The sequence below is a fragment of the Sarcophilus harrisii genome, chromosome 1, assembly GCF_902635505.1.
Source record: "Sarcophilus harrisii chromosome 1, mSarHar1.11, whole genome shotgun sequence".
NCBI classification, from domain to species: Eukaryota; Metazoa; Chordata; class Mammalia; order Dasyuromorphia; family Dasyuridae; genus Sarcophilus; species Sarcophilus harrisii.
The window spans coordinates 550,725,318-550,748,318 of NC_045426.1; the positions used below are offsets into that span (position 1 = coordinate 550,725,318).

A 23,001-nucleotide genomic window follows, 5' to 3' on the forward strand; every position below is an offset into this window, starting at 1 on the left:
TTTTACTCATTTTGACTTTATTGGTTTTGTTTGTTCTAAACTTACTTAACTTTGCAAAGTATCTGAAATTTTAAAGGGAAGTGTTGCTAAGGACAAAGAGATCAGGATAGATTTTCTACAGGAGATGTGAAATGTTAGTGGAGTTCTAAAGGTTGGTAAGAAATTAAAAGGTAAAGGTGAGTAGGACTGGGAAAGAGGATTTTTGGCCAAAGAATAGCAAGAATAAGATCATGGAGACAAGAGGGTAAATGTCATGATTTTTAGTAGAAAAACATCTCCATTTCCCTGGAATATGGAGTGTGTGAACAGTAGTAATCTGACGAGGGGAAGAATGGCATCATATTGAGAACTTTCAATTTCAGGCAAATTAGAATTTTTTTCAGTAGGCAATAGGAAAGTATTGAACATTTTTGAAGAAAGCAGTAGAATGATTAGATCTATGTATGTGCAGGAAAGAGTATTCTGGGTTATAGTATGAAAAGAGTATTGGACAATAATACAATAATAAGATCATAAATCTAACAATGAAATGGACCTTCAAAGCTATCTAGTCCAATGCTTTCATTTTATTGGTGAGACTTAGAGAGGTTAACTGATTTGACTTGGATCACACAGATAGTAAGAAGATTTGAAGGAAGGAAGGAAGATTTATAGGCAGACTCCTGAGTTCAAATATGACCTTAAACACATACTAGCTGTATAACTCTGGGTAAGCCATATAACTCTGTTTGCCTCAGTTTCCTTATCTGTAAAATAAGTTGTAGAAGGAAATAGCAAACCACTCCAGTATCTTTGCCAAGAAAATGCCAAATTATGTCATGAAGTGTTGGACACAACTAGAAAACAACAGCAAAAAGGGCAGGAAAGTATATAAGATAATCGGAAGTTTTTGAACATAGGAGAGTGAATAGATCACAGTGAGCCCCTTGTCTCATCTTTGACAACACCTTTCAATCCTTACCCCTGCAACCAGCCCCAGGACCTTAAGTAAATTTTTTGGTATTATTAATCTTAGTAATATGTCATCTCACCTGATCTCTTTAGACAAAAAGCATATGGGTAGTGGGTGGAGTCATACAACTAATTTTTAATTCCATTTCATAATCCTTTCCCAAGTGATGTATATTTTTTAACTTGTCATTCATTGTTTCCAATGGCAAATGTTTTCTAAAAATACAAGTACATTTTATTCACTATATGATTTCTTTTCTTTTCCCTTTTTTCCTTTTTTTTTTTTTTTAACATTTATTCAGTCATGTTATCCAAGATGTGATACAAACTGACAGGAACAATTTTCCTTTCATGCCTCTATGCTGACTGTCCCTTATTAAATTACTGTAATCTTGCCTAATACTGTATTTACATTTTCATTACTTTTCCCACTGTCAGGTTAACACACTTGTAGTTTTCTTTGCACTTTTCTTGTGAAACATCAGAATTCATTAGTCTCCTTTAGGAACTTTTTTATCACAAACCTTATAAAAATGAAATAAATAAATACATTTATAGAGAAACCGAAACTTTCCAGGCCTCTAGCTTAAAATCATTTTTTGCATATGGTTTTGTATAAATTTATTCTTAGACCAGAAGACCATAACTCTAAATAAATAAAAGAAATTTAAATATTATTATTAAAGTAATAATAATAATATAAGATAATAAAAGAAAAGAAATAGTAATTGCATTTAAATCCTTTCTTGACCACAACTTTCTATGCCCTCTACCCTCAGCTTCCTTATTACCATATATACCCTAAAAGAAGGCTTACCATTCCCATGGAACCCTGACACAAAAGATTGGCCCAAACATACATACACGTTTGAGCCTTTTTGGGTATCATACTAAAAGTTCATTGTTTAGATGTTTTAGTATCAATGATTATTATTAATTATTCTAGTTAGAAAGCCAGGGAGTTTATTTTAAGAAACTGTTAGTGTGGAGCAACTAGGCAATACAAGCAGAGAGAGCACTGGCCCTGTTGTCAGGTGGAGGACGGACATTCAAATCTGGCCTCAGATACTTACAAATTGTTGCAATGATTAACTGGACACTGTGACACTTAACCCTCATTGTCTCAAAATTTAAAAAAAGAAGAAAGAACAGAAAAAGAAAGAAATTATGTTAGAATAACAGTATAGGATAATGTTTAGAGGGCTGATCTTGGAATTAGGAAGACTGGTTTGAGGGCTACTCTGCCCTAAACAACACTCTAAGAAAGTTTCTAACCTGAATTGATGAAGGAAGCTTTCACATGTGTACAAAACAAATTAAATTAGAACTAATTTTCATTCATTGTCTACATTACGGCCTTAGTTTGACCCTGTTGGTACTTTCCCATCCTTTCTTTTCTAATGCACAATATTGATTAGTACCTATCCTCAAAGGAAACAGGACAAAGCTTCCCAACTTTGCCATCCCCTTAGAGATGTTCCAGGGACAAAACATATGGGTTGTGATATCCAAAAGTCACCCAGTAATTAGAAGCAGGAGTAGGGCTCAGAGACAGTTGACTCCTAGGCTAGATGTTAACCAATGGTTCATCTTCATTCTCTTCTAATCTCTATATTTGATGCATTGAGTACCACATTACAAATTAAATCAAGAAAGTAACTGGTTTAATTAGTTATACTACCTAGCAGAACAGCTATGACAATTCACTTCTGTTTCCCAATGGAGTGACTTAATGATCAACCAATATTATATCAAGCCTTCTCTCCACCAGTTTAGTTTAAGAGCTCCATTTTCTCCTAAGTAAAAACGCTACAAGCTCATCTCATGCTGCCCTAATTGGTGTGACTTCTTTTTCTCTACAGGGTACTGAGGATTTACTATGTAACCAAAAAGTGGGTATATCCCATGTTTACTAAGCTTGGTCCAGTGTTCTTAACAGCCTTCTTCTTTGCCTGCCATGCCCTCCTCGTCCTAATCTATCTCTTTGGAGAGTACTTGAACCACCTGACTTGGGGTAAGTGATTCTTTTTCATCTGCAGCATTCCAACATCAAACATTACTCCCTTTTGTCCCTTTTTCCCCATGCCCGGTTGTAACATATGGAAAAATTACAATAATCTAAACCACAGGTTGTTCAGTGTGCATTTGTAAGATAATAGGAAGTAGACATGAAAAGACCATAGATTTAAGAACTGGAAGAGGCTTCAGGAAGTCCAATACACTCATTTTTCAAGAAAATGGAGACCTAGAAAGGTTAAGTTAAAAATCACACAATGAGTAAATAGCAGAGGAAGAATCCATATCTTTTCCTCTCATTGCAAATGGAGAACTTTTTTCTCCTGTAGGAGCCCAGGGTTTCTTAATGTACTTATTCAAAGGTCTCAGCTTAGAACAAATTATAGTTCTTAACAAAGGGAAGGTGAAGGAATAAGGAATGAAGTGAAGGTGATGAGGGAGGGGGAGGAGAGAACTAATGTTTCCCAGAAGCTACAATCTCAATTTCTCTCCCCCATGCTACGGCCAGCTCCCTCAGCTTCAAATATTAAATAGTTTTGTTTAATGAAAAGCCAAGTTATTGAAAGAAAGGTGCTTTCTCCCCCAGCTGAGAACATGATCAGGATTTTCTTGCTCAAAGTGAGACTCTCTTCTGGACAGGTTCCTGTTCACACAATATGAACATGGTCTCTTCTCTGTTTGCCTGATGGTCACATGAACCAACTCAGCATCTTCATAATCTAGAGAAAATCTGTGGATCCACAAACCTGAAGGTTCCCTGCCCATATGCTATTCAACCCTATACAACTGTAAAGCTTTTTTTCCCTCCTGGTTTTAGCCATCTCTATGCACTTTCAACCAACAAGGTTACTTAAATTCATAAATGGAACTATTGGAAATGAGAAAATCCCTGCCCCTGTTTCCTAAAATTGCTCTTGAACATATACAAGTATATACTTTTTATTTTAAAATATTAAATATCATAAGGAAATCTAATAGCATGGTTATAACAATCTGAGCTATACAATATTAGAAGTCTTTTCAGGAAAATTGGCTTTCTAAGGATATCTAGGTTTTGTTTGGATGACCCTCTAATTTGGATAGATTTTGATCTCAAAATCACCTAACTGCTACTTTAACTAGAGGTTTTCTATATTCTTGATTTCTACTCAATGGATTCCAACTAGTAAAGAGCCAAGTGTTTAATTCTTATTTTATTATCCCATTTCTCCAGTTCTTCACTTTAAATATGAAAAAGTCCTTAATATCTCTTTTCTGTGGTATTCTTCAAAAGAGTCTTCCTTTGCTTTTTTGTCTCAACACCCTTGGGAGAAAAGCCGTTCCCCACCTTCTATGTCTTCCTCATGTATTCTTTGCTTGGCTTTTAAGGCACAAGATATTTGTTATGATTTTCCTCATTCCCTTTGGAGTTATGAGGGTTCTGGCCTGTTAATAGATCCTTCTGTCTCTCCTGGGAGTTTGAAACCATTTAAAGTGTCTGGTGCTGGCTTCTGTTTTCAAGTTTGTTTCTCTTTTTAAAATTTTGGCTCTAGATTGGCATTTGGACTCCTTTTCTATGTAGTCTTTCTATTTTATTTTGGGAGTTTTTTGGTCATATTGTAGAGCATTTGTTTAATTTTAAATTAAATATTCTCTTTTTTAAACAATAGTCTTTTATTTTCAAAATACATGCAAAGAGTTTTCAACATTTATAATTGCAAAATCTTGTGTTCCAAATTTCTCTCCCTTCCTTCCCCTCTCCCCTAGACAGCAAATAATCCAATAAGTGTTAAACATGTAATTATTCTGTACATATTTCCACATTTGTCATTAAAAATCAGATCAAAATGAAAAAATGAGAAAGAAAACAAAAAGCAAGCAAACAACAACAAAAAATATTATGTTGTGATCCACATTCAGTCCCTACAGTCCTCTCACTGGGTGCAGATGGCTCTCTCCATCACAAGTTCCTTGGAATTGTCCTGAATCATCACATGGTTAAAAAGAGGCACATCCATCAGAGTTGATCATCACATAATCTTGTTGGTGTGTACGATGTTCTCTTGGTTCTACTCACTTCACTCAGCATCAGTTCATGTAAGTCTCTCCAGGCTTTTCTGAAATCATTCTACTGATCAAAATATTCTTTTTAATAAACAAAAAGTTGGTTTTGTTTCTCTCCTAACCACCCATACTGCCACTATTGGGTAAAAAAAAATAAAACCCTTATAACAAATGTACAGTCAAAAACAATTTTAAAATTATGTCTAATTCTATATATCAAGACCCTTGCCTCTTTTTCAGGCAGTGGGGAGTAGGCTTCTCATTCAAACTCTGGGATTGTGATTGGTCTTTGTATTATTCATAATTCCTTTAGAAGCTATGAGGTGTTAGGTTCTACTTCATGATTCCTTTGGTCTGGTCTCTTTGCCATTCTCTTCTTTTTAAGATAGATGCTATTTGAAGGTGTCTTTGGGTTTCACTAGTTCAAACTTTCCTCTTGTTTCACATCACTCTAAGCTGATTTATCCCCAGTAATTTGCAATATTTTTGGGAGAGAGGAAGAAATAATCAATATACAACTGATCAAAACATTATCAGAGAAATTTGATAGAAATATTTTTTCCATTCAAACATTGCTCTTCTTATTCTACATGTATTAATTTTGTATATACAGAAGCTTTTCAGTTTGAGGTATTCAAAGTTATTGATTTTATCTTTTATAATTGCCTTTATCTCTTATTGGTTAAGAGTCCATCTCCTATTAGCATGAGAGGTATAAGATCTGTTTCTCTTCAAATTTTTTTAATATTAAGGTCATATATCCATTGATATTATATTATAGAATATAGATGTAAAGTATTTTTCCAAGCCTAATTTCTGCCATACCACTTCCTACTTTTCCAAGAAGTTTTTATCCAATAAGGAGTTTTTTTCTGCTTAATTAATATTTTTTTCACTTTATCAAACACTGAGCTATTAAGTTTCTAATTCTATTCTAAGTTCCACTACTTCTAATTAGCTCTTATTTAAATTTTGATGACTACTGCTTTATAATATAATTTGAGATCTTCTTTTCATGATTTCCCTTGGCATTATAAATATTTTGATTTTGCAAATGAATTTATTATTATTTTATCAAATTCTATTAAGCATTTTTGGCATGACCTCATTTTGAGAACTGAATATTCCCTGAGCTATTTAGATTATTCTTTATTTAAACAGCATTTTGTAACTGAATATATAAAAGTCTTTTCTGTGTTTAGGTAGGTTGATCCCCAGATATTTTATGTATTTTGTAAATTATTTGGAATAGAAATTCCTTTCTATCTTTGCTTCTTTTGTATTTTCTATTATCATATAAAATGATATTAATTTGGGGAGTTTATTTTGTAGCTTGCAAATTTGCTAAAGCTGTAAATTGCCTTATTTGGCATCTCTACTGATTCCCTAGGATTTTCCAAGTATTCCATTTAGCAGCAGCAAATAAGGATAATTTTCCTTCTACTTACCTATCTGTATGCCTTTAATTTCATCCTCTTGTTTAATTGTTGTAACATTTAAAGAACTATACCAAATAATTGTAGGGGAAAGTGGGTATCCTACTTCATTCTTGTATTTATTGGAAAAATACCTCTAATGTATGTTGACTGCAAATGTTGCTTGATTTTGCTTTTAGAGAGATGCCTTTTTTATGATTTTTTTTTAAAAAGTCCCTCTATACCTATACTTTGTATGGCTTTCAGTATAAAAGAGTATGGTACTTTGTCAAAAGTTTTTCTGCATCCATTGAAATAATTATGTAATTTGGATGGTTTGCTTTTTAATATGATTAATTATACTGATCGTTTTCTGAATTTTGAAACATACTTGCATCTTTGTTGTCACTGCCTCATTATGGATGATTTCTTATATAAATTGTTGTAATTTGTTTGACAGAATTGTTTAAATTTTGAGTGAATGTTTATTAAGGATATTGGCTTATAGTTTTCTGTGTTTTATCTTTCCTTGCTTTAAGAATTAGGAATCTATTTGTTTCTTTTTTTATCATTTTTTTTTTATTTAATGGCCTTTTATTTACAGGTTATATGTATGGGTAACTTTACAGCATTAACAATTGCCAAACTTCTTGTTCCAATTTTTCACCTCTTATCCCCCACCCGCTCCCCCAGATGGCAGGATGAGCAGTAGATGTTAAATAAATTAAAATATAAATTAGATACACAATAAGTATATATGACCAAACTGTTATTTTGCTGTACAAAAAGAATCAGACTCTGAAATATTGTACTATTAGCTTGTGAAGGAAATCAGAAATGCAGGTGGGCATAAATATAGGGATTGGGAATTCAATGTAATGGTTTTTAGTCATCTCCCAGAGTTCTTTCTCTGGGTGTAGCTGGTTCGGAATCTATTTGTTTCATAGAAGGATTCTGGTAGCCTCTCTTTTTCAGTTTTTGAAAATAATTTGTCAATTGTGGGTATTAGCTATTCTCTAAAAATTGTGACTACATTAGAAACAGGAATTTGTTGTTTTGTTTCATTTTGTTTTTTTCTCTTTAGAGCTAGAATTATTTTGATATCTGAAATTGGATTATTTAATATTGCTACAAGATCTGATAGTGTGTTTTATATTTTTGTGATATTTCTTTATTCTTTTATATTCTCAGGTTTGTTAGCATATAACTGGGCACAATATATTCTTATTATTTCTTACAGTTTTATTTCATCATGTTTATTATGTTGTTGATTTTTTTTTGCTCTCTTCTTTTTAATCAGATTAGTTAAGAATTTACCAATGTTATTGTCTTTTAAAGAACTAACTTTACTTGATAAATTTTATTTGTAAACAACTACAATTTTTCTATTTTACCTTTAATTTTTAATACCTTTATTTTTTATATATTTCAGTTTTATTTATATGCTTTCTGATTTTAATGAATATCTTCTATCTTATAAATGTATATTTATAAAGAGATAATTTTCATTAGCATAACCACCATATTTATAAAGAGATAATTTTCATTAGCATAAACACACTTTGGATGTGTCCCAGGAGTTTTAATATGTCATTTCATCATTATCATTATCTTTTATATTTTTTATTAATTTCTTCTATAATTGTTCTTTGATCCATTCATTATTTGGGTTTTCCTTGTCAAGTCTCCAATTAGGTCTGTAGTCTCAGAATCAATTATTGTTTCTGAAATACGTTATAGTCCATGAAGATTATATTCACTTTATCTGTCATTTTACTTTCATTTGCATTATCTCTGTGCCATTGTATATGGTCAAGTCTTTTTTTAAAATTCCATGTAATATTGAGAAATATTCATATTCTTTTGCTGTCTTATTTAAAAGATGTCATGTCTTGCAACTTTAGTTTCTCCAGCATTTGTTCACTGACACATTTTCCCTTTTGTTTATATTTCTGATAGCCTTATTCAAAATGGAGAGAGGGATAGTGCTTTCCTGTCACTTGTGTTATTCTTTATGTTTTCTTATAGCTCAGATAATACTTTCTTTATGAATTTGAACACTAAGGCATTTTGTGCATAAAAATTTGTTATTGATTAGTTTGTTCTGTGGTTCCATTCAGCCTGATATAATTTCTTTATCCTTTTTTTTTAAAAAAATTTTTTTAATGTTTTCTTTTGCTTTGTTAGATAACATGATCACAACTCCTGCTTTTTTGGAGGGATTTACTTGATGCATAATACATTTTTGTTCTTTCCCTCAGTTTTATTTTATGTATGTCTTTGCTTTTTGAAATGTGTTTCTAGTAAGCAACAGATTGTAGCATTTTTTTTTAATCCAATCTGTCACTCTTTTGTTTTATTGGATTGTTCAATCCATTCTCATTTAAAGTTTTCTTCTTTCTCATTCTAATATTGGAATCTTTTTAAAGTTATGATTTTTAATCCTCTTTTGTTATAAATATAGTGCTATGTTTCTTCAATTAATTATTTTAATCTTTTGAAAGTGGCCCCGATCCCCATGGATCTATTATTTTCACCCTTGTTCCTTTCCTTTCATTTGTTACTTATTTCCTTTTGAAGTCTCTCTTATTAGTTTATTTTTCTCTCCTACTCTTATCTAATTTCGTAGTTCTTCCTTCCCCCTACCCACTATTTTCTCTCAGTTATACAAGCACATTCCTTTTCCTCCTGCTTCCCTTTCCATGAGTCTATTCGTTTTTAAATTTCCATATTTTGTACCCTTTTCCAAAAATGATTTTTCTTACTCTCTACGTTATCTCCCCTTTTCACATACTCTAGACCCCCATTCTCTGATTTTTGATACCTATAATTATCTGATCTTCATTTTTCTATATTCCTCGTGTACTTAAGACTTCCCTAGTATCTATTCTAATTTCTCCTCTTTAGCCAGCTTCTGTCATTGCCTTGTAAAGTTCACCCCAGGGATTCCTCTTAAGTCTATTTCCATCATGGAATCAATCTTAGTCTTCGCTCCCAGAACAATGACAATTATTGCCAGTGTCAGAAAGCATACTTCCCCATGTTGGGCCCTCATCCCTGATTTTGCAGCTCACTGATATAGTTATTATTGTTATTAATTTATTTCAGTTGTGTTCAACTCTTCATTACTGTATTTGAGATTTTCTTGACAAAGATACTGGATCAGTTGCCATTTTCCTTCTCCAACTCATTTTAGAAATGAGAAAACTAAGGCAAACTGGCTTAAGTGACTTGACCAGGGTCGTGTAGTAAGTAGCTAAGGATGGATTTAAATTCCTGAAGATGTCTTCCTGTCTCTAATCCCAGTACTCTATATATTATGTCACCCTACTTACCCCACTCATCTCTTTCTCTGTCTCATATATATAAGCAATTATACACACATTTGTATTCTATAAACTCCTTTTGATTCATCCCCCATTTGTTTCAAAAATCTCTTCCCTGGGTCCATGCTCTCCTACTGTCCCAGACGTCAGTATCCCCTAAGATTTCTAATTCCCCAAGTTAGAGTGAACAGATTTTCAAACACTGAATCCCCTAGACCACACCCAGCACTAAGTCCCTATCTTTTCACAAGCCATAACTCTTCACCCATAGGAATATTCATCAGTGGAACTCTTTCCCATAAACCAAAGCAAGATCTTCTTCTTTACCCATCTTCTTTTCACTCATTCTTTTATAGGGCTTTCTTTTTCTGAGTCCACTGGGGACCCCTTTGTCTCACTGCTAAACATCAACTGGACCCTGGCACATCTGACATTTCTCTGTTCCCTTGTTCTGACCCCTCTCTTTTATGTACTCTTCCACATTATAATGTAGTTTCATAAAAGGGTTGGGAGATTAACTTGTAGTCAAAGTGTTACCAGGTTCTATCCATAAATCTTCAGATCTGCTTCTTCACTGTTATCTCCACAAGAATTCTGCTTTTACCCTAGTCTCCTTATGCACATTTAGAAAGAAATTTCTTACTGATCTCTCCACTGCTACTCTGTTGCTGTTGCTGTCCTTAGCAGCTGTGGTTATTCATTCTTCTTCCATTGCTTTGGTTTGGAGTATTTAAGAAGCAAATAATTGCTTCAGTTCTCTTTTTTCCACTCTAAAAATGTTTAAGACGTCTCTTTATTATCATACGTCCATCTTTTTTTTTTTTTTTTTCCTGTATGCTTAAGTTCAATTTTATAGGATGGATCACCCTAGCTGCTTCCTGAGCTATAACGCTCTTCAGAACACAACATTCCATTCCCTCCTACATTTTATGGTGGGTGAAGAATAGTCTTGATTATTTGGAATATCCTCTCTTTTTTGTTTTTAAATTGAATTGTCAAATTTAATCATTCTGTGTCTCAGAATTTGCAGCCTTGGGATTTTGTTTTATTTTATTTTGTTTTTCTTGAGGTGATGTGTGAATTTTTTCAATTGACATTTCACTTTCTAATGTTCAGAAATTCTAAGCAGTTCTGTTATTACCTATATTGTGGAGTTAAGATCTTCTGGGAGACCTTAAATTGTCATTACGCATTCGTCTGTTGTTTTCTTCTCAATAATATTTCATTTTTCCAAATACATGTAAAGATAATTTTTGACATTCCTTTTTTCTAAGATTTTTTGTTTCAAATTTTTTCTCCCTCTCTCCCTTATCTTCTCCATCCCCAAGAAAGCAAGTAATCTGATATAGATTATACATATATAGTCCTTTTAAACATATTTCCATATTTGTCATGTTGTGCAAGAAAATAAATAAAATCAGAACAAAAGGGGAAAAAACACAAGAAACAAAAAACAATAACATGAAAACAGTATGCTTCAATTCATATATAGTCTCCATGGTTCTTTCTCTGGATGCAAATGACATTTTCTATCCCATGTCTATTGGAATTGCCTTAAATCACCACATTGCTAAGAGCTAAGTCTACTATAATTGATTGTCACATAACCTTGCTGTTACTGTGCACAATGTTCTCCTATCTCTGCTCCTTCACTCAGCTAGAACAAGAATACTATGTTTTGCTTGTAAAGTGAAGATATTTTCATTTTTATTGTTTTCGCTTTTCATCTTCCAGATGGTCCTTTAATTCTTCTATTTGCATTCTTAATCTATTGTTGTCTCTTTTGTTTCTTTAGTGAGACTTATTTGATCCCTCCTCTGCCTCCTTGATAGTCATCCAGATCTCACTCTCTATCCCAACAAGTCTCTTAAGGTTCTCTCCTAGGCCCACTTCTCTTCTCCCTTTATATTCATTTACTTGGTGATCTCATCATTTTCCATGAATTTAATGACCATCTCCATGCAGATGATTCTCAAACCTACCTATCCTTCTCTAATTTCTCTGTGGTTCTTCAATCTCTTGCACTTGCAACTGCCTTTTAGATGTCTCAAATTATATGTCCAGTAGAAATCTTAAACTCATTGTTTCTAAAATGGAAGTCATTAACTTTCCTCCTAAACCTTCCCCATCTCCTACCTTTCCTAGTACTGTAGGGAGCAACACCTCCCTCTGATTTTCTCAAGCTTGCAACCTAAGAGTCATCCTCTATTCCTCACTACTTCTTACCTCCTATACACATTCTGTTGCCAAAGCCTGTTGATTTTTACCTTTACAACATCTTTGTGATGTGCCCCTTTCTCTCCTGTGACACTGCCATCACTCTACTGTAAGCCCTCATCATTCCATGTCCAGACTATTGCTATTGTCTATTAGTGGGTCTGTCTGCCTCAAGTCTCTCCCTATTCCAATCTATCCTCCATTCAGTAACTAAAGTGATATTCCTAAAAATTCATATCTAATTATGTCACAGCCACCTACTCAGTAAACACCATTGGTTTCCTATTGTCTCCCGGAGAAAATATAAAATGCTTGGTTTGGCATTCAAACCCTTTCTACCTGACATTTTTTGGGTTTCCGGCTGTTGCACAAGTAAGACACTCCATATTTTAGCTTTGGACATTCTCTCTGATTATCTCCTATGCCTGGAATGCTCTCACACCTCTGGATCAATTATGACTTAGCTTTAAATCCCCATTACAATCCCACCCACCTTCTACAATTAATTTTTCCCCAGCCCCTCTCAATTTCAGTGCTTTCCCTCTGCTAATTATTTCCTATTTATTCTTTAAATAGATTCCTTTCTATTTTTATTTTTTGTATGCTGTCTCTCCCACCACATCGTAAGTTTCTTAAGGACTGGGACTATCTTTTGCTTTTCTTTTGTATTCCCAGTGCTTGGCACAAAGTGGGCATTAAATAAATATTTATTAGTTGGTTGACTGGAAAAGGAGAAGATCCCACAATTCCCACATAACTACAAAAATTTACAAAACATAAAATATAGGTTAGACTTTATTTGACTCAACAGGAAATATGACTTACAAAAACGGGCACCCAAACTCATGAACAGTCAAAACTTTAATAGACCTCTACCTTCCCCAGGGACTTATAAGAGTCTCACAGGTGTGCAGTGCTCTCCTCCAGTGAACCGAGTCTTTCTTAAAAATATATATTTAATTTATTTTGCTAAATATTTACTAATTACATGTAAATTTTTAAATTTCCATTTAAAAAAAATTGAGCTCCAAATTTTCTCCCTCCCACCCCTCTTCCACCCATTGAGAAAGCGTACAATATGATACCAGTTTTACAAATGAAGTTAATCAAAACATATTTCCATTTTAGCAATGTTGCAAAAGAAAATACACACACACACACACACACACACACACACACAGGAAAAATAAAGTAGAAAAGGCATTTTTAATCTGTACTCAGAGTTCATTTCTCTCTCTGAAGATGAAGATTTTTCATCATAGGTCATTTGCAATTGTCTTGAGGTATTATTTTGATCATAGTAGCTAAGTCTTTCATAGTTGATCAACATTATAATTTTTCAGTTACTGTGTATAATCTTCTCCTGGTTCTATTCACTTTTTTTTACATACAAGTCTTCCCACATTTTTTCTTGAAACTATCCCCCTTGTTGTTTATTTTAGCATAATAGTATTCCATTATAATTATTATACCACTACTTGTTCATCCATTCCATAATTGATAGGCATCCTCTCAATTTCCAATTCTTTACCATCACAAAAGGAGTTGCTATAAATATTTTTGTTCAAATAGGTCCCTTTCCCTTTTCTTTGACCTATTTGGGATACATACCAGGTATTACTGATTCAAAAGGTATCACACATTTTACAGACTTTTGGGTGTAGTTCCAGATTGCTATCCATAATCACTGGACTAATTTGAAATTCCATCAATATTGCATCAGTGACCCAATTTTTCCATATCCCACTCAGCATTTGTCATTTTCCTTTTCTGTTACTATAATCAATTTAATAGACGTGTGGTGGTATCTCAGAATTGTTTTAATTTGCATTTCTCTAATTAATAATGATGTAGAGAATTGTATCACGTGATTATTGATAGCTTTGATCTCATCTTCTGAAAACTGCCTGTTCTTATCCTTTGACCATTTATCAACTACAGAATGGCTCTTATTTTAATAAATTTGATTCAGTTCCCAATGTATCAGTGAACTGAGTCATAATCTGTGTATAGCTTTCTTTTGTCTGTTCATTTCAGTTCTGGTTATTTAGCTCAACTTTAAAAAAAGCAAAGTATAGAAATGTGTCCTGAAACTGGTCATGAATTAATCATCCTGTAGTAGACAGAGAACTGGGCTTGAGGTCAGGAAAACTCATCTTCCCTGATTTCAAATCTGGCCTCAGACACTTACTAATTGTATGTCACTGGGCAGGTCATTCAACCCTGTTTGTCTCAGTTCCTCATCTGTGAAATGAGCCAGAGAAAGAAATGCAAAGGACTCCAGTATATTTGCCAAGAAAACCCCAAATAGGGTCATGAAGAGATGTACGTTACTGAAACAGCAAAACAACAACAAATGTGTTGTCAAAAGGGCAATGAGCACTAAAGACAAGGAGAAATCACACGCCACCAAGAAGATATTATCTGCCAAAATGACATGCCAAATGTGGCATTAAAAGGTCTATTTGTAGCTAAGGGTTGGGAGAGACCTTAGAAATGTGTTAATCCACTCCGCTACTTGTATAGAGAAGGAAACTGAGGCCTAGGGAAGTTAATTGACATTCAAGGCTTCATATTTAATAAGTGGAAGGACCAATATTTGAACTCAGGTCTTGTGATTCCAGACCTAGGAATCATTTCACTGCATCATGCTACCTTGTAAAGATATTTTCCATGCCAGAAAAAGAAAAAAAAATTTTATCCTTGGATCTTGTTAATGTTGATGATGATCCCTTTGGGCACATACACTAAATAATGGTTTAGAAATACTTTGGGGGGGGTATAACTTTATTTTAGAAAGGAATAAAGTGATTGAGAAATGTTTGTGCCTCCCTTTCTATTCCAATCCTCTACTTTTGCTCCTACATCTCCAGTGTATACACAGATGGAATGGAACAGAATCACAGAACTTAGAGGTGAAAGAGATGGCAAATGGTCATTTAGTTTAATACATACCCCAAAGAAACTTCTCCATTAAAACACACCCAACAAGAAGTTATCTAGCCACTGCTTGAAGATCTCCTATGAAGGAGACTCCTCCCTCATCTAAGTTAGCCAATTCCATTTTGGGACAGATGAAATTCTTAGGAAATTTTTCTTGATGTCAATAGTAAATTTGCAATTTCCACTCATTGCTCCAATTTGTGCTTTCTGAGGCCACACAGAACAAATCCAATCCCTTTTCCTACCGATAATTTTTTAAATACCTAAAGACAGTTACTATATTCCCCTTTCCCTAGATTAAACTTCAGTAGTTACCTCATATGACTTTATTTCAAGGTTCTTTACCATTTTATTTGCCCTCTTCTAAATATTTGGGAGCTTATCATGTCCTCCTTAAATTGTGTCATCCACAAATGAAGACAATACTGCAGATTTATCTGATCTGGGCATAATACAAAGGAGTTGTTATTTTCTTTATTCCTGGAAGATATAGCTCTTTTAAGGCAACCAAAGATCACAGTTTGTTTGTTTGTTTGTTTTTTTAAATTACTGCTGCCACATTTGTTGAATTTGCTGTTCACTAATATTCACAGATCTTTTCCAGATAAGTTTCTAATCATGATTCCCCTATCCTGTACTTGTGAAGTTTATTCTTTGAACCAAAGACATTTTCCCAAATCAAATTTCATTTTCTTACATTCGTGTTAATTGTCTAGCTTGTCAATATTCTTTTGGATCCTTATTCTGTCATACAATTTGTTAGCATAAAATGCTAGCTATCCCTACTGGCTTTGTGCCATCTGCAAATTTATTAAAGATACCTTTTATTTATTTGATAAGTCACTCTATCACAAAATAGAGAAATTTCAGAGAAAATTCAGAGAAATCTATTCCAATAAATAAGATTCATTAATACTTCTAATCAAAGAAAAACTAATAGCAATTCTATGCTTTTTCTGAAGACCTGCATTAAAATGGTATGGATAATTTTTACAGCATATGATTGCCTTTACCATGGAAAGATTAGAGTTGAGCACTCATCTCTTTGGACTGCCAAGTGGTCACTTTTCCCCCACACTAGGGAAGTGTAAGAATTTAAACTAATTTTGAATATAATGAAGAACATCAGCCAAACACAATACCCCACATCACACCCACATACCATATTGTTCTATTGAAATAGAAATATAAAAATGACATCTTCTACCAAATCCACAAATATGTGTGAAAATATAAGATCTCATGTCAAAATTACAGTGTGGGAACTTTCAGGGTGGAAAATGTGTTTTCCAAAAGAGGATATTGAGATCTTAAAAAGTTGTATATGAAATTAAATTGTGTTTCCAGTGGAACTAAGACCTCCCTTGCTTTGGAAAGTACAATGTAAGATCGCATTAGCTATTGGGGTTGCTATATATATATATATATATATATATATATATATATATATATGTAATCCTGTTAACATACTATTGCTTGTAAATGGTGAACTGCAACTGGAGGATATCACAACATCAGACAATATGATCACTTAATTACCATTCCTTAAGGTTGTTTGAATCATAGAATTTCTGAATTTAAAGAGACCCAAGGGCCATATATGCTTAATCAGACCTGAAATTTCCATATATTTCTGATAACTTTTACTTAAGGACCTACAATTCACTCATTATCAATGAAGAACACAATGGGACTAAGAGCCTCCCTTGCTTTGGAAGGTACAATGTAAGATCACATTAGCTATTGGGGCTGATATATATATGTATGTACGTGTGTGTGTGTATCCTGTTGACTTACTTAGCTGGCAATCCACTAAATACCTCTAGAATGGATCTTTTTCAAACTATTATATACCCATGTCTTCATCTTTACATACATGTGAGGCTGATTGGTTGAACCTAAGTGTTATTTATATGTGTGTTTGTAGGTATATATATATATATATATATATATATATATATATATATGTTTACACACAAATTCATACAAAATTATTGAGATAGCTAGGTGGTGCAATGAATATAATTCTGGGTCAGAAAAACTTGAGTTAAAATCCAGCCTCAGATACTTAACTCTTAAGTCACTTAATTCTTTCTTAGTTTCCTCATCTGTAAATGAGGTAAAGAAGGAAATAGCAAGTCAGTCCAGCATCTTTGTCAAGAAAATTCCAAATGGGGTCACAAAGAGTTGTATAAGACTGAAACAGCTGAACAGCAAAAACACTGTTCTTATTATATTTTCATTGAATTAAACTCAGATAAACCTTCTAGTCTACCAAAATGTTTTTGGATCCTCTGTCTTTAAGTGTATTGTTCCTTTATGTTTCATATCATCTTTAAATTTGATAATCATGACATTTATATCTTATCCAAATCATTGATTAAAATGCCACAAAATAAAGCCAAATATAGATCGCTGAGAAAGGACAATGTAGACTTTCTGAATTAATATTAAACTATGACTGAGTATTACTTTATTATCAATTATTAATATTAATATAATATTAATAAACTATTAATAATCATTAGGTCATTCATCCTGTTGTCTAGCCATCTTCTCTCCATCTTGTCCACAACAGTTTAACAAATGCTTCACTAAATTCTCAGTATACAATAATAACTGCAGCATACTCCTGATCTATGCTATAGCTAGTCTTATAATTCTTGGCAGAAAAAAAAGTGTGTGTGTGTGTGTAAAGAAATTAGTCTGGCATGATGTATTCTTGATGAAACCCTCCGGGTTGTATGCACTCACCACTTTCTTTTCTAAATGTTCATTAATACACTTTTAATAATATGTTCCAGAATTTCACCAGGAATCAAAGCCAAGGTCTCAGGCCACCACTTACAAGCACAGCACCTTCCTTTTGAAGAAAAAAAGCCTCAGTTCTCTAAAAGCTTCCTAACAAATAAATTTTTCATTGAAAAAAATACAGCCATGGGAAGTAATGGGTTCCTCTTTTCTTAGGACCTTTAAAGAAAAACTAGAGGATAACTTGTCAGTCATATTGTACAATAGAGGTTATCTTTTTTCAGGTATGGACCAGATAAGGTGATCTCTGAGGCTCCTTCCAATTCTGGAATTCAGCATTTCCATGATTCTGTGGTACCATGATTATATTTTTTTAAAAATCTGAGTTCTCTGTATGTCCATATTGATCTCTTTATGCAACACCCATGTTTTCTTTCCATAAGAACTGTTTCTCTTTATGTCCTCAGAATTTCATTCTTGAGTGCTTTATTTTTCTTATACTTGCCTCTCTGTTGAACTTTAGTTCATATTATATAACTTACCTTTCTTCTGCACCATTTGAAACTTGTTCTCCCCAAATATAGACTGCATTTCGACCTGGATTTCTCCCCCTTCACTATCAGAAATTCCAAGAAAATGCAATCATTTACCATGAAGACCCCATTCTTTCTACTTCAATAACTAATTCCTCCTTGATGTTTTAGGAGAGGAGGGTATCTTGTAACAACCATTAAATCACACCTAGTCAGTCACTGATTTTATCTAGCCTGTCTTTTTTCACTTTCATAGAAGTAAACTATTGCTTTCTTTTTGTACTGGAGATGGAGGACCTGGTTTCAAATTCTACTTCCAGTGCTTACTATCTTTGTAACCTTGGAAAAGCCATATAAAGCTCTTTGACCTTTGGTTCCCTCATCTGTAAAATAAAGGACTTGGCCACCAAAGTACTTTCCAGATCTACATCTATGAGACTCTGGATCAAAAAGACATGGTATGAATTTCAGGCTCACATCAGAGAGCTATAACTGTATGTCCTTCATGTATATTCTCCCCTCAATCCTTAGCCAATTGATCAGTATTCATAGTAGAATGTGATCAAAAGATGCAGCTCCCAAACAGAATGCAAAGTGTCAGATATGACTTCGCTTCTTAAAGAACTGACAGAAATGAAAGATCATGTGAATCCAAGTCTGAAACAAATAGAAATCATGCATTTAAATTTTCTAGCAGAGTTTCCAAAGGGAGAGGTATCAGTGGAGTTGTGATTGATTAAGAATGTCAGATGTACATTCAGTGAACATTTGTGAAAGACCTCAGATTTCTTAATAATTGTTTTTTCTGTTCACATTGTATCCTAATATGGACATTTTTTTCCTATGAATTTTAATGAAAAGTAGGATAATGCAGAGTGGCTTCCTGGAACCTCAGCGATCTGAAGAAAGTTTTTGGTGTACCTGCTCCAATTGTTTGTCTAACCACTAGCCATATTTTCCTATCATAGTGGCCCTGAGTCAGTAATAGTGGTAAATGAAAGGAAAGAATTGGATTATATGGAAATAACTAGAAGAGACAGAAAGAGGAGACAGAGGCAGGGATAGAGATAGATAGAGAAACAGAGAAAGACAGACACAGAAAATAGAGACAGACACAGAAACACAGAGACAGAGACAGTCAGAAACACAGAGAGACACAGAGACAGAGATCCCGAGACACACAGAAACATACAGACACACACAGATACAGAAATACAGAGACAAAAAGAGACAGAGACTCAGACGCAGAGAGAGACAGAGATAGGTGTAAAGATAGAAAGGGATAGGTAAGGATGGATGGATAGATAGATAAAATAGAGAAACATAGAGATAAAAATTAGATTAATAAATAGGTTGATAGATGGGTGTAATTTATTGGGTACTTTTTATGGGACAGGAACAGTACTAATTGCTAGAAATATAAATACAATTTTTAAAAGATACTTACACTTTAATTGAAGTTACATAAATGGGAGGTAGAAAGTAGAGGGTCAAAACTGTAAAACTACAAACCTTCTGACAACAAATACAAGTACAGTTTCATACATACAGAAAGCAGGTACATGAAAGTTAAGCAATAGTAGGGATGTTTTGGGAAACCCTACTGGATTACTGAATGTTATGCAAATCCCAAAGGTATCTCTCTTTTTTAAAATTTCTTCTTCATTTCTTCTCCTGTGGTATGAATTAAGCAGTCAATGAAAAGCAAGAAAAGTCTTGTACATAATATGTACTTAAATGTATGTTGAAATGAGGCATCTTCAATTGAATGAGAGACACTAACAGATAACCAACCCACTACTTTTGTAAGTATGTGTGTGGGTAGATGATCCCAAACAAAAATAGAGGAAAAGACATGGCCAATGTAACACAGTAGCAAATTAGTAAGAATTCAACTGATTAGTCAGAACCATGAAGAATATTCAAGGCTTGCAGTGCCTTAGTTATAATTTTTTTCCCGAAGTTCGGAAGGAATCCTCAACTGGTGTCCCTATCAACTATTAGAGGAAAGTTATTGTTATTATTATTATTATTATTATTATTATAAATAGCTAGCATTTATATAGTGCTTTATGGTTTCAAAGAACTTTACATATTATTTCTTTTGATCCTCACAATCTTAAGAAAAGGAACTATTACTATCCCCATTTTACACGTTAAGAATCTAATGCTAGAAGAGATTAAGAAGCCCACAACTAGTAAATATCTGAATCTGGATTTGAACTCATGTGTTCCTAATTCCAATTTCAAAATTGTATCCACTATACTACTTCTCCTTCTCCTGCCAGTTCCGGCTGCAAGTACTCAGGGACTTTTCTTTAGTAAAAAGAGGCAGAGATAGTAGGGAACAAATCTTTCAGGACCAAAAAAACAAAAACTTTTTACTTTTTACAAAAACCCAACAACAACAACAAACCCTCATCTCATCCCTTGAGACATAATGTACACACAGAAAAGGGCTTTTATATGAATCCAAGGCTAAAATATGGGGACCTTTGTTTAACTGGGATGTCCAAAGAAGTCATCTTTTTTGTACCCCCATTACCAAATAGGCAGGTCTTATGAGATGTGTAATCTTATATTGGGCTTCAGGTCATAGATCAGTATTTCTGTGAAGTCTAGGCCTTAGGACCATAGAGTCATAGTTTCTTAAAGGACAGTCTTTAAAATGATATTTTCAATCAAAATCTCCCAAGCAACTTTGGATAGTCAGGAACAACAACAGAAGATGTAACATTATGCACTATGGGGCAGAAAGAGAAAGGGGAAAGGGAGGGAGGAAGGGAGGAAGGGAGGAAGGGAGGAAGGGAGGAAGAAAAAGAGGGAGGGAGGGAAATAGGGAGGGAGGGAGAAAGGAAGGAAGAAAGGAAGCAAGGGAGGAAGAAAGGAAGCAAGTAAGGAAGGCAGGCAGGAAGGAAGGAAAGAAGGAAGGAAGGAAGGGAGGGAGGGAGGAAGGGAAGGAAAAATTCTAGAGATGAAAGGACTTTAATGATCATCTAATTAAAGAGTTTTGAATGTGAGGTGTGTTATTCTTTAATATCCTGATAATATATATATAATTATTATAATTGCTTTCTTTTGCAATCCTATATATTTATGATAGACATTTAAAAACATAACTTCACCAAAGGGTCTAAAATACACACACACACACACACAGATATAGGATCCCTGATCGAGGCCTACCTGCTCATTTTATAGACAAGGACATTTACCATTAGATGTGTCTGTCCAATACAAACCCAATTACTGCAGTACCAGCAGGATCTCAAGAGGAGCCTTACAAAGTAGTCTAAGAATGGTGTTAGAGTAAAACTTCAATGTAGTTTCTCTCCTACTTCCTCACTCTCTTTTTAGCTCCCCTGCCACTGGCCTATGAATCCTCTGCCACTTTCTTAGCACTTCACTTGGAGGTTTTGTCAAACCAGCCCATGGTTGAACTTACTATCTTGCTGATTAGACTAACAAGCACATATGAATCCATCCCTCATCAACTATCCTCTGTTGTCTTTATTCCCATCCAATACATCCAGACTTAACAACTTCTTTTATCCAATTTTCTGATTAAGCTGTGGCCCTTTGATATTTTAAAAAATGACCTTAATATTTTACAAATGATAGCATTTTCTCTTCATGTTGTCTTCTGGCCATTAGAACTTGATGGAAATAAAAAGATAAAATATATAATTACTTGTTATATCTGTAGTCATGTTGACCAGAAGAATGGTTGGGTGATATTTATTTCTCAGCCATCCCAGCAGGTAGGGCCTTGTTTTACCGAAAGCAAATCCTTTCAGATGTTTGACACAGATTAGTGATGAAAGAGTTAAAAATAAATGAAATGTAAAGATGATTCAGCCAATCAAGAGGAAAGGAAACTCTCCTTAAGGATTTTTAATATTATTTCCAACCAAGATTGGAATCCCAGTGGTGAGTCTGGTCTGGGCATTAAGACACTCAATATCCCAATGAAACACCCCTCTTTCCATGTCTAAATATTCAGTTGATAGAATGTAGACATGATCTGGGACAAAGTTTTTAGTAAAATAAAAAATGTTTATTTCATTCAGGCAAATGAAGGCATGTCTTTGGCAAAGTTGATTTCAGGACAGAAATTCCCCTAGAAAATAATTCAAACTGAGTTCAAACCTAAAAGGTCCTTACGCTCCATCATACATAGACAATAGAAGACAATTGATCAATCAGTAAGACATTTTGTATGTGTGTGTGTGTGTTAAGTGACTTGCCCAGGGTCACACACCAAAGAAATGTCTGAGGCTGGATTTGAACTCATGTACAGTGTTCTATCCACTATGCCACCTAATTATCTAAATAAACAGTGGAGAGAACCTGGAAGACTACATTTAAATTGTAATTTGATTCAAAGGATAAGGATAGGGTAAGATAAGGAGCTAGATTTGGGAGCTTGTATACTATTATAGAGATTAGGACAACTCAGGTGGCATAGAGGGAGGGTTAGCACTGAGTTCAAATTCTGACTTGAATACTTAGGTACCCTATATGATCCTGGGCAAATCATTTAAACTTGGCATGCTTCAGTTTTCTTCTATGTAAAATTGTACTTACCTCCCATGGTTGTTATGTTTATAAAATAAAATAATATGTTTAGCCCTTCATAAACCTAGAAATGCTTTATAAATTCCAGCTGTCATCATTATTAGATTAGAATGGAAGAAACAGAAGGAAGAAATGTGTGTTGGAGTCTTCTTTTTGAAGAGTCAAAAGAGAACAATTGTCAGTGATTTCCAAATAGAGAAAAATGTGTCCTTCTGGGTTATGTAGTAG

At 33.9% G+C, this 23,001-nt stretch overlaps 1 protein-coding gene across 1 annotated transcript in view; it reads left to right on the top strand.

The window, feature by feature from the left end:
* Positions 1-23,001, top strand: part of ADTRP (androgen dependent TFPI regulating protein) — a 107,528-nt gene that overhangs the window by 79,386 nt on the left and 5,141 nt on the right. Inside the window, exon 5 of the mRNA XM_023496340.2 lies at positions 2,814-2,965. Coding sequence (XP_023352108.1) covers positions 2,814-2,965 — 152 coding nt within the window. The remainder of the gene's footprint in view (positions 1-2,813; positions 2,966-23,001) is intronic.